General features: G+C 40.8%; 1 protein-coding gene across 3 annotated transcripts in view; it reads left to right on the top strand.

Annotated features, from left to right (window-relative positions):
• DENND4C (DENN domain containing 4C) overlaps positions 1-17,085 on the top strand; it is a 153,471-nt gene extending 136,386 nt beyond the window's left edge. For 2 of the 3 annotated variants that reach the window (XM_083184517.1, XM_083184526.1), the window contains 8 exons: positions 365-540; positions 755-919; positions 8,289-8,475; positions 9,043-9,288; positions 10,973-11,090; positions 12,791-12,944; positions 13,038-13,102; positions 15,541-17,085. In XM_083184517.1, coding sequence (XP_083040643.1) covers positions 365-540; positions 755-919; positions 8,289-8,475; positions 9,043-9,288; positions 10,973-11,090; positions 12,791-12,944; positions 13,038-13,102; positions 15,541-15,677 — 1,248 coding nt within the window. In that variant the 3' untranslated portion in view covers positions 15,678-17,085. The remainder of the gene's footprint in view (positions 1-364; positions 541-754; positions 920-8,288; positions 8,476-9,042; positions 9,289-10,972; positions 11,091-12,790; positions 12,945-13,037; positions 13,103-15,540) is intronic. The other variant, XM_083184534.1, reaches the window with a different exon arrangement.
• The last annotated feature ends 840 nt before the right edge of the window (positions 17,086-17,925 follow it).

Genomic DNA, 17,925 nt, shown 5'->3' on the forward strand with positions numbered 1-17,925 from the left:
ACGTTGTGTGTATTAGGTATGGCTCTAGTAATGGTTGACATAAGGCTGTATGTTGAACATAGATTATTTAAGCCAGACATGGAGCTATGCCAAGTGGTTTTTTTTTACACTGCAATTTAGATTTCAGTTTCAGCACACCCCACCCCACCCAAATTTAACTCTTTGCACAGGTTTCATCTGCCCCACCTGCAGTGCACATGGTTTTGCCCATTTTCCAAACAAATTTGTATGGCAATCAGATCTGAATAATGCCCAAAGTGAGAATATTTGCCCTTTTCTGTGGCAATGCCAATGCGATAAGTCACTGTTCATACATAGTTGTTGTTTTTGCTCTGGTAAAACGGTTTCCACCTGATGTCTGCAGGTTTTGATGTCCAGTTGCTGTCAGTGCCGAGCATGTGATGCATTAGTTTATGATGAAGAAATCATGGCAGGCTGGACAGCTGATGATTCAAACCTGAACACCACATGTCCCTTCTGTAAAACCACCTTCTTGCCTCTCCTAAACATTGAATTCAAGGACCTGCGTGGCACTGCCAGGTTTGTTGCGATTCATTTCTTCTTATGAAAATGTTGTGTTTTCAGACTGTACACGTTTGGTGAGTCGTGTTTGGGGTAAATCTGTTCTGTAAGTGACAGAATTGAGTACTGTTTTTCGTTCAATTAATCAGAACTTCCTAACTGTGATCATAGCATGATTACATTGTTTATGTCCAGTGTCATTTTTAAGGCTTTTGTTTTCATCTTGCTGCAGTTTCTTCCTCAAGCCCAGTAATTCGGGAGACAGTCTACAAAGTACTAACCACCAAGCAACGACAGAGACCACCCAGCGTACAAAGGAATTGGCACCCACAGTCAGTGACCTGATCAACTTGTCAGATAATGTAGCAGACCAGACAAGTAAACCCACTAGTCACAGGTAACACTGTACTGTTCTTATTACTACTGTGCCAACAAGATTATTTTTATTGTTGATTTAATCTGCTGGTGTCTCCATTACTGACATATATTTATCATTATCATGTCCAGGGATAGTTCATACTTACAAATAACTGGAGTACATTTCACTTTTAGTAAGGTGTGCTAGTGTTAATAATTTTATCTCATAGTGTACAATCTTAACTCCTTCCTGACAGAGCCAGTTTTTGCGTTCCTGACAGAGCCCTTTTTTTCAAATCTGACATGTCTCACTTAAGTGGGGATAACTTTTTTTTGCTTTTACTTATCCCAGTGATTTTGAGATTGTTTTTTCGTGACACATTGTACTTCAAATTAGTGGTAAATTTGGGTCGATACAGTCTGTGTTTTTTTGTGAAAAATACCAAAATGTCGTAAAAAAATGGAAAATTTAGCAATTTGCAAAATGTTAAATTTTCTGCTTGTGAGACAAATAATCATACCACTCAAAATAGTTAATAACTAACATAGACCATATGTCTACTTTATGTTTCAATCATTATTTCAACTTCCTTTTAATTTTTTTGGACACTAGGAGGCTTACAATATGAATAGCAAATTCTCAAATTTTCAAGAAAATTTCAAACACTGATTTTTTTAGGGACCAGTTCAGTTCTAATGTGACTTTGAGGGACTTGTATGTGAGACACCCCCATAAATGATACCATTTCAAAAACTGCACCCCTCACAGTATTCAAAACAGCATTTTGGAAGTTTGTTAACCCTTTAGGTGTTTCACAGGAATTAAAACAAAGTGTAGGTGAAATTTCAAAATTTCATTTTTTTTGCAGATTTGCAATTTTAATACATTTTTCTAAGGAACACAGTACATTTTACTAGAGAAATGTGACTAAAAATTGATTCCCCCAATTCTTTTGTTTTCATAAATATCCTATATGTGGCCCTAGTGTGCACGTTGACCAAACCACAGGCTTCATAATAGAAGGAGCACCTACTTGATTTTGGAGCCTCCTTTTTATGAGATTATTTTTTAGGCACCATGTAGGTTTCTAGGCACCATAAGATGCTAAAATTTAGGAACCCCCCCACAAGTGACCCCATTTTGCAAACTACACCCCTCAGGGAATTCATCTAGGGGTATAGTGTACATTTCAAACCCCCAGGGGTTTCACCAATTTTGATACAACTGGGCTGTGCAAATGCAAAATTACATTTTTTACACAAAAATGCAGTTCTGGCTCAAAATTTTTCATTTTCACAAGGAATGAAGGAGACAAAGCACCCCAAAATCTGTGCCCCAATTTCTCCCGAGTACGGCAATGCCTCGCATGTGACCAAAAAATACCATTTGGGTGCATGGCAGGACTCAGAAGGGAAGGAGTGATTTTTGGATTTTGCAGCTCAGATTCTGGTGGAATGTTGGTGGGTGCTATGTCGCATTAGCAAGACCCCCGAAGCACCAATACAGTGGAACCCCCCCACAAGTGACCCCATTTTGCAAACTACACCCCTCAGGGAATTCATCTAGGGGTATAGTGTACATTTCAAACCCCCAGGGGTTTCACCAATTTTGATACAACTGGGCTGTGCAAATGAAAAATTACATTTTTTACACAAAAATGCAGTTCTGGCTCAAAATTTTTCATTTTCACAAGGAATGAAGGAGACAAAGCACCCCAAAATCTGTGCCCCAATTTCTCCCGAGTACGGCAATGCCTCACATGTGACCAAAAAATACCATTTGGGTGCATGGCAGGACTCAGAAGGGAAGGAGTGATTTTTGGATTTTGCAGCTCAGATTCTGGTGGAATGTTGGTGGGTGCTATGTCGCATTAGCAAGACCCCCAAAGCACCAATACAGTGGAACCCCCCCACAAGTGATCCCATTTTGCAAACTACACCCCTCAGGGAATTCATCTAGGGGTATAGTGTACATTTCAAACCCCCAGGAGTTTCACCAATTTTGATACAAGTGGGCAGTGAAAATGAAAAATTACATTTTTTTACACAAAAATGCAGTTCTGGCTCAAAATTTTTCATTTTCAGAAGGTATGAAGGAGAAAAAGCACCCCAAAATCTGTGCCCCAATTTCTCCAGAGTACGGCAATGCCTCACATGTGACCAAAAAATACCAGTTGGGTGCATGGCAGGACTCAGAAGGGAAGGAGTGATTTTTGGATTTTGCAGCTCAGATTCTGGTGGAATTTTGGTGGGTGCTATGTCGCATTAGCAAGACCCCCCAAGCACCAATACAGTGGAACCCCCCCACAAGTGACCCCATTTTGCAAAGTACACCCCTCAGGGAATTCATCTAGGGGTATAGTGTACATTTCAAACCCCCAGGGGTTTCACCAATTTTGATACAAGTGGGCAGTGAAAATGAAAAATTACATTTTTTTACACAAAAATGCAGTTCTGGCTCAAAATTTTTCATTTTCAGAAGGTATGAAGGAGAAAAAGCACCCCAAAATCTGTGCCCCAATTTCTCCCGAGTACGGCAATGCCTCACATGTGACCAAAAAATACCAGTTGGGTGCATGGCAGGACTCAGAAGGGAAGGAGTGATTTTTGGATTTTGCAGCACAGATTTTGGTGGAATGAATGGTGGGTGCTATGTTGCACCAATACAGTGGAACCCCCCCACAAGTGACCCCATTTTGCAAAGTACACCCCTCAGGGAATTCATCTAGGGGTATAGTGTACATTTCAAACCCCCAGGGGTTTCACCAATTTTGATACAAGTGGGCAGTGAAAATGAAAAATTACATTTTTTTACACAAAAATGCAGTTCTGGCTCAAAATTTTTCATTTTCAGAAGGAATGAACGAGACAAAGCACCCCAAAATCTGTGCCCCAATTTCTCCCGAGTACGGCAATGCCTCATGTGTGACCAAAAAGTGGCAGGACTCAGAAGGGAAGGAGTGATATTTGGATTTTGCAGCACAAATTCTGGTGGAATGATGGTGGGTGCTATGTCGCATTAGCAAGACCCCCAAAGCACCAATACAGTGGAACCCCCCCACAAGTGACCCCATTTTGCAAACTACACCCCTCAGGGAATTCATCTAGGGGTATAGTGTACATTTCAAACCCCCAGGGGTTTCACCAATTTTGATACAAGTGGGCAGTGAAAATGAAAAATTTAATTTTTTTACACAAAAATGCAGTTCTGGCTCAAAATTTTTCATTTTCAGAAGGTATGAAGGAGAAAAAGCACCCCAAAATCTGTGCCCCAATTTCTCCCGAGTACGGCAATGCCTCACATGTGACCAAAAAATACCAGTTGGGTGCATGGCAGGACTCAGAAGGAAAGGAGTGATTTTTGGATTTTGCGGCTCAGATTCTGGTGGAATGAATGGTGGGTGCTATGTGGCATTAGCAAGACCCCCGAAGCACGGTGAAATTATGAACCTAATAATCCATAGATGTGTGGTATATTTTAAAACACTCCTTTATACATAGGCCGGGTTTGTCGGGGCAAGTGTCACACTGGAAAATAGTTTGCTTTCTTATTCCCTTTTTATAGCAAACTTTGCACCTTTTTTGTGTCCTGCCCTTTTTTCCAGTGGAGGGGATTTCATCAGGAAAATGCTGCCCTGGTACAATACGGGGGCCAGTACTAGAAGTACTGGGGCCCTCTGCCTGCTGGTTCCCAAATATTAGGCCCTTTATGACTTCCTCTTGAAAGTGCATAAATGTCCCCCTCTGGCCGGTAGAACGGAATAGCACGTAAGCGTTATACAGTGCCATCTGGATGATATACACGGCCAGCTTCTTGTACCAGATTTTTGTTTTGCGCAGGGCACTGTACGGCTTCAGTACCTGATCTGAAAGATCCACTCCGCCCATGTACCTATTGTAATCCAGGATACAATTAGGTTTTGAGGTGTGGGTACTGGTACCTCGTACAGGGACGGAGGTGGTACTGTCTCCGTGAATTGTTGTCAGTATAAGGACATCCCTCTTGTACTTATATTTGACCAACAACATATTTTCGGTGCATATTCCCCTGCTTTCACCCCTTCTCATTACTTGGGCAATGTGCGTTTTTGGGAGGCCTCTTTGGTTCTTGCGCACAGTACCGCAAGCTGCTGTACCTCTTGAACCAAGGGCCTTAAACAGGGGGATGCTAGTGTAAAAGTTATCCACATAGAGGTGATAACCTTTATCCAGGAAGGGGTGCACTAAATCCCAGACAATTTTTCCACTAACACCTACGAGGGAGGGGGGGCATTCTGGCGGTTCAATTCTTGAATCCTTCCCTTCATATACCCTAAACCTGTGAGTGTACCCTGAGGTGCTTTCACACAGCTTATACATTTTTATGCCATACCTTGCCCTCTTACTGGGAAGGTACTGGCGGAATTTAACCCTTCCTTTAAAATGTATAAGGGACTCGTCTATGCAAATGAATTTATCTGGGATGTACATGTCTTCAAATTTGGCACTGAAATGATCAATGACCGGCCTGACTTTGAATAGCCGGTCAAAGGTGGGATCATCTCTGGGTGGGCACTGTGCATTATCGTTGTAATGCAAAAATTTAAGGATCATCTCAAATCGAGCCCGGGGCATGGCCATACAGTAAAATGGGGTGCTGTACAGAACATCTGTACTCCAATATTGCCTAATTTCTGGCTTTTTTACTATGCCCATATGAAACACCAGACCCCAAAACGTCATCATCTCTACTGCATCTACAGGGGTCCACCTAGCAAATGATGACGTGGGGTTTTGAGCAATAAACTGCTGGGCATATAAATTAGTTTGGTCCACCATTAAATTTATAAAATCTATCAGAGAAAAATAATTTGAAAAAGTCAATTTCTCTGAGACCTGTGGAATCAAATTGGATTCCTGGCATGGCCAAAAACTCAGGAACCTGGGGCTCAAAATTGTCTGGTGGTGGGGTCCATACGAGATCAATTATTGGGGGGGGGTCTCAGCTGCTCTACGGGGGCGTCTTTGAGGGGGTCCCTCATCACCAGAGGAGGAAGAGGTGCTTAAGACGAATCCTTCAAATTCCCCGCTTGCCTCACTGGCTGTGTCAGAGTCAGAGGCAAGCATGGCATATGCCTCCTCCGCTGAATACATTCTTCTGGATGACTGGGATGACATTTGGGATGCCATTTTTATTTTTGTGTTACTGGAAGTGAAATGTTTCAACACGTGTATAGTGTAGGGGGGGGGTACAAACTTTATTTCAACCCGGGGGGTATGTAGTGTGTAGTGTGTATGTAGTGCAGAAAAAAAAAATACTTTATACAAAAAAAAAAAAAAATTAAAGGGGTAAAAAAAAAAAAATTGAAGGGGTTAAAAAAAAAAAATTGAAGGGGTTAAAAAAAAAAAATTGAAGGGGTTAAAAAAAAAAAAAGGTCCTGCGCCAAAAATTGAGCACAGATGTTGGTCAGTAACGTCCGTCACTGAACAGCGCTCCAAGGCAACAGGAATTTGATCAAAAAAAAAATAGATCAACCCTGTGCCGAAAAAGCTGATCAGTGATGTACGTCACTGATCAGCGCACAGTGGCCACAGGACACCCACAAAATCACAGTGTGTGTAAAAAAAAAATTAAAAAAAGACCCCACAGCACCCACAAAAAAAAAAAAGGTGATCAGTGATGCGACACTGATTACCAGTGAGGGGCAGCAGGTGCACAACCTTTGGTGCAACTGACAGTGCAACTGACAGGTATATATAAAAAAAAAAAACCTCTGCACCCCCAAAAAGTTGCTGATCACCTCAGATATAGTGATCAGCAGAAAAGGCGGGGGCAGCAGACACAAAATTTAGCACTCTCTATCACTCTCTGTCACTATCTCTCTCTATCTCTCACTATCTATCACTCTATGACACTGCAGCAGCAGCAGTGACAGGTATATATATATATAAAAAAAAACCTGCGCCCCCAAAAAGTTGCTGATCAGTTAATTTATACTGATCAGCACAAAAGGGGGGGCAGCAGTCAGTTATATAAAAAATATATAGCACAATCTGTCACTATCTCTATCTCTCTCTCTATCTCTCTCTATCTCTCTCTATCTCTCTCTATCTCTCTCTATCTCTCTATCTATAACTATCACACTGCAGCAGCACAAAATATAGCACTCTCTGTCACTAGGCGTCACTAGGCCTCTCTATCTCTCTCTATCTCTCTCTCTCTATCTCTCTCTATCTCTCTCTCTCTATCTCTCTATCTATAACTATATCACACTGCAGCAGCACAAAATATAGCACTCTCTGACACTATCTCTCTCTATCTCTCTATCTCTCTCTATCTAACGCTATTACACTGCAGCAGCACAAGTTCACAACACAGGAAGTCACAAGTAACAGGATCCAGGAAGCATCCAGCACACTACAAGCAGTGATGAAGCCGTGATCAGGCAAGGTATTTGCAAGGATCAGGTAAGTATTTGGCAAGGTTCAGGTCAGTATACTGCGGCAGCTAGGCACAGTGACCGCACTGCACGCAATTCCAGACCGGAATGGCGTCTGCAGTGCAGTCACCGTTAGTTTAAATCCCCCTCCTTGGCTGTGATTGGTCCGTCGGTCCGACGAACCAATCACGGCCTTTGGGGGCGGGCGGGGTGAGGTGGGGTGACACCAGTGTCACCCTTACACCCCGCGGTGATTGGTGCTGTACTTTACAGCACCAATCACCTCCGATCCCGTGTCACCGGCGAACGTTATTCGCCGGTGACACAGGAAAACGCTGTGAATGGCTGTTCACACTGAACAGCCAATCACAGCGATCGCCGACGGGGGGGGGCGGCATCGCAGCCCCCCCTGGGCATGCACGGACATGTCTGCTGTCAGGGACAGCAGACATGTTGAAACTGTCACCGCGTCTATAGACGCGGTGACAGTTACAAGCCATGACGTACATTTACGCCATGTGTCGGGAAGTACTTCCCGACCATGACGTAAATGTACGTCAATTGTCGGGAAGGGGTTAAATGGCGATTCAGTCTCTCTTAGTTTTGTTGTTTCTAGAAGAGTCTCAAATATGCGCTTTACGCCAGTTCAGGGTCAAAAGTGCATACTTTAATTCTCAGTGTTGTTTTTTTTTTTTTGGTGAGTGGTTAAGCATGAATTATTCTGATACTGTAAGAAGCTCCCATTTAATCAGAAGCTTAGTGGGTGAGCAGGAAGCGGATGACTTACATTTATCAGTGTCTGCTTTTCCTCTTGCAAGATTTACTTAATAGTGTGCGTTATGGCTATGTTCATAACCATACTGTCAAATTATTATGAAAAGCTTTTCAAAATGTATATTTATTTTGTTCTTCTTCGTTATTGAACATATGTTAAAACACTGTAAAATTCTTGTTGTGATAGCAATATCTGTAAACACATTTGCTATTCAGTAGTTTTAGTGAAATCCATGATGAAGACACAATGAAGTCTTTGGAAAATGGCGGTGCTCCAAAACGAGGGGCGTCTCTTACCAGAAGTCATAGTGTGGGAGGACCTCTCCAAAATCTTGACCTACTTCAAAGACCTTCTCATGGTGTTTCCACTGTCAGCCTGCCTAACAGCCTACAAGAAGTTGTGGTATGTTTTACTATGCTGTTTGTGTATTGTCCCTTAAGATGTGAAAACACAGAGGTTGCAAAGTTTTCTTTATTTTGGATCTGTACTCCTAGTTAACACACAGCTGTCTTGTTACAATACACTTCCATTCATCCTATCATCTCTCTCAGTTGTAGGCATATTCTAGAGGTCTATTTGCACTGCCCATCACCAAATATTGAAGTTGCAATATTTTCTTAGCCCAATTTGGTGTCCTTTTTTAATTTTTGGTCTTTTTTTTCTCACTGTGGAATTGTTGGTTTTCATGTTCTACCCTGTTGCTGTGGTCTGCAGAATTGCATAGATGCCACATCTTGTTGGCAACCAGTTGCTACATTAATAGGTGTAATGGGACAGGATATTAAATATCTGAATCATGGTGGGCAGACCATTAACAATATGTCCACGCAAGCAAAAATATACAAACTCCACACGGGGTCATGGTGAGAATCGCACCCATGACCTCAGTCGTATAAGGCAATAATGCTAACCATTACACCGTCCATGCTGCCCTAATGAATGCATATTATGTGTCTTTTTATTGTTTAGGATCCTTTGGAAAAAAGGCACAACCCTTTACCTGTTTCTGTGCCTTACCTTAGTCCTTTAGTACTGCGCAAAGAGCTGGAGTCTTTGCTAGAGAATGAGGGAGACCAAGTTATCCATACATCCACTTTTATCAATCAGCATCCCATCATCTTCTGGAACTTGGTGTGGTACTTCCGACGGTTGGATTTGCCTAGCAATCTGCCAGGGCTTATTCTGACATCTGAGCACTGTAATGGCGGAGTACAGGTATTTTATTTCACAGCCATACAGCTTTTAGACATAAATCTGTTCAGAGTAATCAAAGTTTTTGCCTGTCTCTGTAAAATTGTTATTTGAGTGTGGAGAATTACTGTTTGTTTGCATTTATAAATTCAGAAATTAGTGTTCATAGGGTATGTGTTTGGGATAGCGTAAATTACAAGTTTATTTTTTTCAGTGCACTTTTCATAAGCTCCCTTAATTTGAAAAATATGAGGGGTGTGCAATAAGTTTCCAGATGCACAAAATGTGTTTTCTTTTACAAACAAAGTGAACATCGCAGGTTTTAAAGTATATGCTAGAGGAGTCCATGCAAAGTTGTGTTCTACTTGGTGATGCAGCTGGACGAATCCGAAGCAGTTATATCTGCTATATGCTTCACTGCAACTTCTGGTGACTCAAAACGAATCCCACGCATGTTGTGCTTTATTTTTTAGAACAAAAAGTTGTCACAAGGGGGCCAGGTCTGAACTATATAGCAGATGACCAAGCTCCTGTATGCATTAATGGGTCAGAAAATCCACCACTTTCCTGAACTTTTGGCCTGGTTCATTGTTGTGATGGAGAAGGGCACCACTCAAGAAGGCTGACTGCTGTTTGGTCTTGTGGTTAAAGCTGTAGATACAGAATTCATTACCAATGATGAAGTCCCAGACAGAGCTTGAACAACTGCCATCAGACCTGGCAAGCATGGTGTGGCATCAGACACCTTTTTTCTTTTGAGTCAGCTGATGGGCAGAAACCTTGCTCAGGACAAAGATATTTTGGAATATTTAGCAGATGGATCCCGATGAGTTGCCTATCTCCTTCCCTGTGCCATCCACCATGGCAGCAAATTGTCCTCGGTGATGGTGGACACCGGTCAGGCCACAGTGCTCCTCATTTTCCATGGACTGCCTCCCACCACAAAATACTGTAAATCACTCAAACACAGTGGTTTGAAACAGTGCTTCCTCCCTAAAAGCAGCTGCTTGTCCATCAAAACTCTCCTGCAGCTGCAGACCAAGTCATAGAAGATCAAGGATCTCCTGTGGCCTCTGTTGAGCTCCGTAATGAGTTTGTCAAGGAAGTGAGCATGCTGACTTCATCAGTGTGCAGTACTTCTATATGGTTCTGGCCCTTGACATCTCACAAGAAAAAGTTGGAGGTTACCGTTCACCACCGGATTGTGAGTACTCTACCTATGCAGTGCATATCCAGAAACGTATTGCACACCCCTCGTACAGTGGACCTTGTGCATTGCTAAGCACACACATATATGTTTAATGGCAAATAGAAAAATAATTGAATGAGAGCAACTTGCCATACAATATTTTCTCTTTCTTGTGCAGTTACTTAGCTCATTACACCCAAGTCTGCTTCTGATTACCTATTCTATAATGCTGTAAGGCTGGCTTTAGTATCTGTGCAGATGAGAGCAGCAGGAAGCCCCCCTCCCCCTCCTCCTTACAGCTCTCACTGCCTTCCCAGATAAAATACCTACGAGCAGATCTTAGGTTGGTAAAACAGGGACGGAAACAGTTCTTCATAGTGATGCACATGCGTCTCACTTTCAAAACTTATGTCTATTTACTGACATTTTATAAGATGTAGTCTTATTGCTGCAATATAAAGAAAGGACAATATACAGTAATACATATACATTCTGATTTTCCTGTTTTGTGGTTTTCAGGTCCCTCAATCATCCCTGTCACAAGACAGTAAGCTGGTTTACATCCAGTTGTTATGGGACAATGTTAACCTTCACCAGGACCCTGGCGAGGCTCTCTATATGAAATGGCGAAACCTGGGTAAATAGTTTGTTGGCAGTAGAAGTAAATGGGAAATACATTATCGCAGCTTGTTAATGCGTTTGGTGAATAATAGCCGACAATTTTTGGATGCTTGCTATCAACTATAACAGGGGTCACACTGTTCGATTTCCTCTATTTTTCTATAGATTTTGCTTATTCAAGCAAACTTGCATCAAAATCGAACGTAGACTATTTTAATTCTATCCCTATCCGTGGCATCAAAATAGAATACAATAACAGACTGTGCAGGCACATTTACTGATCTGTACCGTATAGTCTAAGTGAAATGCGTACACCACGCAGTGTGATTTGATCCCGATCAAATCTGGATTGAATAGAAAAGGAATCGCACCGTATGCACACCCAGTAATAGATGCTTTTCTCTAATTATCTCCATCTAAGTTTGGGATGGGATCCAAATAACATCGAGACATGTCAGCCATCTCTTCAGAAAAATGCTTCCGTTATGCAAATCAGGTCAGGCTATCATTTTAGCAGTGTATCCGATCCTTCTGTACTCACTAAAGTAGCCCATTAATTGTAAGCTCCTGGGCACTGGTGAATTTCTCCAGCCAGGGTAAGGGGAGCACTCAGATATACTACCTTTGTTTTCACATATGGGAGCATGGTTTACCCAGCTATTTACTAGATAGGTGTAGCAAGTGTTACATTAACATTTAACATGACCTCACTTAATATTACAAAATACATTGTATGAATTTTTGTAAGTGTTGTATTGAAATTGTTAGCTTAGAAGAATGGTTCTACATTTGTCAGACGAATGAAAAGTACATAGGGGAAGCATACCGTGTGTTGTAGAACATATTAGTCAGTTCTAGTCCCAATTTAAATACGTTTATTTCTAGTAATACCTGGATAGATGTAGCAAGTTCTAAAATATTTTTTAGAGCTATGCAATTGTACTGTTATATAGCCAGTACTGTAGTTTTTTTCCATTGGCAATATCAGCATGAAAGCATTGCTAGTTTCTACTTTTAGTACTATGGCTAACTGCATTGTAAGCATCTGGGTCGGGGGTGAATTACCACAGTAAATACTCAATGATAGATGCTGACAATAATTAATAAAATAGTTAGAAAAATTTATAAGCGCTTATTATCTTAAAATCTTTTCAAAGACATAAACTCCACAAAACACTTTATTGAAGGAGTTGAAAAACAAGAATATATAAGATCATTGAAAATCTTTAAAAACTCACAATAAAAAAAAATGACCAGCTCTTCACTGCCAGCCTAGTCTCAATAAATGTCCACATGCGATTGGTTGGCAGTGAATGGATTTGATTGTTTTGTGGTCGATCCATTTTTATTCCTAAGAATTCGTAGTGCTGTGGAGTGTTTTCTGGTCATACCAAGAAAGTCTTTACTATAATGGTTCATGAGAGACTTTCATTATACTACTAGCAGAGTTAACTTTCTTGAGGTAACATTGTAGTTAATTACCCATGAACCATAGCAGCGGGTACACTGTACATGATAGAACTAGCTTGCACAATAATAATAATTCTGTTTATGGAAGGAAAAGGTCAGGTCTTTGTGCCTAATTCTCTCATTGGAACAGAGTCAACACATCTGTTTGTCTTGAAAATCAAGGTCAGCTATGTGTAACACTTTCCACTGTTACTTTCATTTTCACACATTTAATATTTATCTAAACCTTTTTGTTTTATGAAACAGAATCTATAAAGAAGACAGGAGCTCCTGTACCAAAGGACCTCCAAGAGGTCAATCATTTACTAGAGAGCATCACGCTCAGTATTCAGCACAACGATGTTCAGAGGCCAATCAGCCTTGTCCTGCAGAAGTGTGGCTCAGTCAGCAAGCGGCAAAGGCAAGCACTCCTCCTTTACCTGCACTGTGCACTTCTGTGGAATAACTTATTGTATCTTATTTTCTCATCTATTTTTCTTTTGTACAAACACAGAAGCATTTACAGAGAAATAATGTACCTGTCTCTTGTTTCACTTGGGCGGGAAAATATTGACATTGGTAAGTAATAAATTATAGGTAATAAACCATGAAGTGAGCGCGTTTTTACTTTACGTTTAGTAGATATTGCATTCAACCAGTAGCTTTATTTTTTCATTTCAGTCCAGTCCTTATTAATCTTCATAATACTTGTTTTATACAGTATTTCTTGAATTTACTAATTTCTGATAGATTGGTCTACTCAAATTTCTGTAGCTAAGAATTGTGAGAAGAAACCGAACAGCACTTAGTGATATTTTATTGAAAAAATGTAAATAATGCTTAGTGTTAAGAATAATATACAAATAGCACCGGCTGGTACAGCAAGAATACACAAAAAAACACAAACACTTTTTTGGTGACGCACAATGGTTATCCGCTAACAGCCAAGAAATAAGCATATGAGAAATAACACTATCATATAGCCTAATTTATACTCTTTCCAGAGAGTGATCAAGTGTTCTAGCATAGCAAAGCTCATAGCAAAGAGCGCCTGCGGAATGCTTTATTAGTAACGCAGGAAAAGATACAGCCGGACTGACGTCATAGGCATATGCCCATAAGGAGGGGAGGGCTGCAATAAATACTGAGACAGGACAAACTATATCTGAGGAAGCCGCTGACTAACCTGATAGGAAGTCCATCCAAACACTCACAAGCACTTTCGGCCGGGGGACCCAGAGACTGGAGCAGAGAAGACCCAGAGAAGGCTGCAATGCTAGGGAGGCACCAGCAGCCGGGGACCCGCTCCAGGTAACAAAGGGACTGAGCCGCAAAATGGATTACAAATGCTGCATGGAGCAAGTATATTATATCTACTTCCTTACTAATCACTGCTCTAACTGCCCCCCTTGCGTGGGAAATCACCCAATTAATAGCAGCTTTCTAACTGTTAACACGCATGCCAAACCGCTGCATTTGCAGCCATAGAATCCTAAATCAGGAACTGTTCCCATTTTTGACTAATGGGAATACAATTTGCTGCTTATTGAGCCTTAAAGGATCTGCTTACTAACAAAGCTTGTTTGAATGGATGCTTAACACTTGATCACTCTCTGGAAAGAGTATAAATTAGGCTATATGATAGGGTCTTTTTTTGTGTTTTTTTTAGTGTATTCTGGCTATTTGTATATTATATGCTATTTGTTATTAATAAATGTTTTTTTAAAATTTAAAAGATATAGTCCTACAGCGCTGTCTACTGTGTATTTGCTTTTTTCTTTTTACTAAGGGTTGAGTATCCCTTAGAGACAGCAGCTTGGATTATACCTTGGTTTTTTGCGCTCAGTTGATTTATACTGTATATACTTTTTTAATGTTAAGAAGTTTACAGAAGTTACTGTAGCTCTTGCACCTGTGCTCTTTTTGGCTCATTTCTGCTCATTTTAACACACCACAAAATTCATGGCTGCTCAGTCTGGGCTTGATTCAGAGTCTAGGCCAATGGTCCCAATCGTGGTCCTCAAGGTACCCAAACAGTCCAAGTTTTAGAAGTATCCATGCTTGTGCACAGATGGTATAATCAAAGTGAATGAGGTACTAATTAAGTCACCTGCACCTAAGCAGGCATGTACTTAAAGCAGGGATGGGGAACCTTCGACCCTACAGCTGTTGTTGAACTACACATCCCAGCATTCCCTGCTACAGTTTTGCTATTTGGCCATGCTAAAACTGTTTCAGGGAATGTTTGGATGTTTAGATCAACCAACAGATGGAGGGCCGAAGGTTCCCCATCCCTTACTTAAAGCATGGACTGCTAAGGTGCGTATTTGAGAACTTCTAGTCTAAATTTATTTCTTATCTTGTACTGATGGTATCCAAAATTACAAATAAGTGCGTGTCAGATATATAGTTCTAGATGTCTGTTTCTATGGTATGGTAGCCAAAAGGACATTTATATGCTAATTTACATATCCGCTTCCTAAATACCTGAAGTGATCATGAAATGCTTGTTTCTTTGGTTTTGTGATGCAGTGTAGCGTATCAATACTCTGTCCTGAGCACTCATTACATATATTTGTCCTCAATTTCCAGTGTAGGGGTGGTGTCCAATGAATGTTATGCTCACTGGCTATATATTGTATGCCTGCACATAGCAAGTAGAGAAACACAAAGGTCCCTTCACACTAGCTCTCATAGGTTCTATCCTTACTGCCTGTGTCATTCATTTTGCAGATCAGCACCGGTATTCTTCTTAAAAAAAACAACAACCTGTGTTTTACACTGCTAGATATAGAACATTTCTCTGGCAGTTTGATGTAGCCAGGCTGTTATATATTTCCATACATAAATATTCATCAATAGTAATATCTTACATAGCCGGACATTCCTAAGTAAAACGTTACCATACTTTTTATTGCAAGGTTTGCACTTGAAAGTAAAGTAAGAAACTGCAGCTACATTCTGCGAGAGCAGTCTTTTATTCCTGCTAATATGCTTATTTTATCTTGTGAATTTAGAGGCGTTTGACAATGAATACAGACTTGCCTATGAAAAACTTCCTGCTGACCTACTTAAAAGAATGCAGAAGATAGATGCGCCACCAAGCAAGAATGTGGAGTGTTGTCGGAGTGTCTTTGTGGCGCCCTTGATTTGATCATGCTGTAGAACTTGCACCACTTCAAGGGTCACAGATATATCTATTTTCACTGTTGACCCACCCCAGAGCACAGACCAGGGGAAAGCAGATGGCTTCTCTGCTTTATTCTTCAGCAGTTTTGTCCTGGACCCAGGCGGAGGTGCTACAGCTTCAGTAGTAACTCTGACCATGTACATATTGATGGCTAATGACCAGATCACACACTGTAGCCAGCTGCTGGGATCTAATATACTGTAGCTGCACATTGTCTTACAAGATGTATGGAAAACTCAAAAGTGAATTGCTGTAGCTCAGCTATATGGAGTCCTTTATCACACTGCCAAGTTTTCCTGCTGCATGTGTGGAAATAAATGCTGACACACAGACGTTAAGGCACATGCTGGTCAGCTCCTACATCATGTGCTTTTCATATCAATTATTTTAAATTGTATGTCTGACCTGTAGCTATAGCCGGCTCTGTCAGCCTAGTAAACCCATGTATCAATGCTTTGTAGTTCGTACTCTTTGACAATCTTCCTTCCAGAAACTTGACTGTAGCCAAGGCGCATGTATGGGAGAGCAGGGACATGTTACACTCCCGGGTGACCTGTATGGTCCGCAAAACATTATAGCAACCACTTTTCAACCAAATGAGGGTCATTATTTAAATGAGATGGGGGGGCTGAGCTTCACCTTTCTTGTGTGTTATGCAGTATTGTTTTCGTAAAGTCTGTCTGGCAGTTTAGGAAATGAAAGTAAACATTGTGCTGTAGAGAACCATGTATGTACAGTATGTATAAATCTTTCCCATTGTCAGTCTGGTTTTCATGCAACTAGTCTGTCACAGATAAGATTGTTGTCTTTGGTGGGCATTGGATATGTGCGACAGGCTGAGTTTGGATGTTGCTTTCTTGTAATAGAAAGGGAGGATTTCCTGTACATGAGGTAAGTGGCAGAAGATGGGATTTCCATGAACTTTATGGTTCTTGCAACACACAGTAAAATGTGATCGCATACATACATACATACATACATACATACATTATATATAAAATCATCTCTTGTTCAATCCACCAATCAGTAAAAGCTACTGCATGAATGGAAAAAATCTGTACTTATGTATTATCTGGGCGCCCGATTTTTTCATTGCATGCCACTACTTAAGGCATGCGATTTTTCATTGTAAAGACCCGATTTTTAATTGTATAGTCAACCATAGATGATTTCATACCCCCACTATCCAACAATGCATGGAGTTGATTTTATATAGTGTGGTGAGCGCAGCGTGCCACAGAGTCCGAAGCGTGGCAAGCGCAGCGAGCCCCGCGGATTACTTTACATGTATTCTGCGTCCCCTCGCGGGGCTCGCCACGATTTGGGCTCGCTGCGCTCGCCACACTATATAAATTCAACTACATGCGTAGTTGGATAGTGGGGGTATGAAATCACCCATGGGGGACTATACAATAAAAAATCGGGTCTTTACAATGAAAAATCGCATCACATGAATTGTTTGCCACTATATTGCATGTGATGCGATGAAAAAATCGGGCGCCCAGATATTACATAACTACCAAAAAATCTAAACTGTTTGTATGTATTCAAATTAAAAACAGCAGCCCAGCTGTACCTTATTCACAATGCCTTTTTTGGCTGGTAAGAGTACCAAACAGAACATTTCTTTGTGTAAACTTATACTTTTAGTGTCACTAAAAGTATATGAGGTGTATGTGTATTTTTTAGGCATTGTTTAGGGAAATAGATCACAGAGTGCCTCCCAAATCTTAATGGTAGCTCATGTGGCCCGCATGACACACTCTTCTCTTAAAGATATGCGCTACGTGTTGTGTAGACGCATGGAAATGCTCTTAGAACATGTCACCTTTGTTTAGTGAACAGTGTAAGGAATTGCTGATGAATTTAGTTGATGGGACAATTTTTGGTCCTGTATGTTAAACTTGACTATTGATGGTCTGATCCGGAGGTTAGTTTACATAAGACAAGAATGTAGTTTATTAAAAACCAATAATTCTTTAGCCTTCAATCATTACTTTTGATCTACATATTAATCACTAACAGATATGTTTTTAGCTTAGTTGTTTTTGTAACGAATGATTCTGACATAATATATTCTTCCAAAGGTAGATTGCTTTATATTCCTGCTGCTGATAGCCTGTTGCCTAGGTAATTAAGGGTACAGTGGCCATTTCTAGACATCTCTGCATTTCTATCTTCACAATGGTTGTTTTGCTCATATCATTACTGA

Source organism: Crinia signifera, chromosome 1, assembly GCF_055691185.1.
Source record: "Crinia signifera chromosome 1, ASM5569118v1, whole genome shotgun sequence".
Lineage (NCBI taxonomy): Eukaryota > Metazoa > Chordata > Amphibia > Anura > Myobatrachidae > Crinia > Crinia signifera.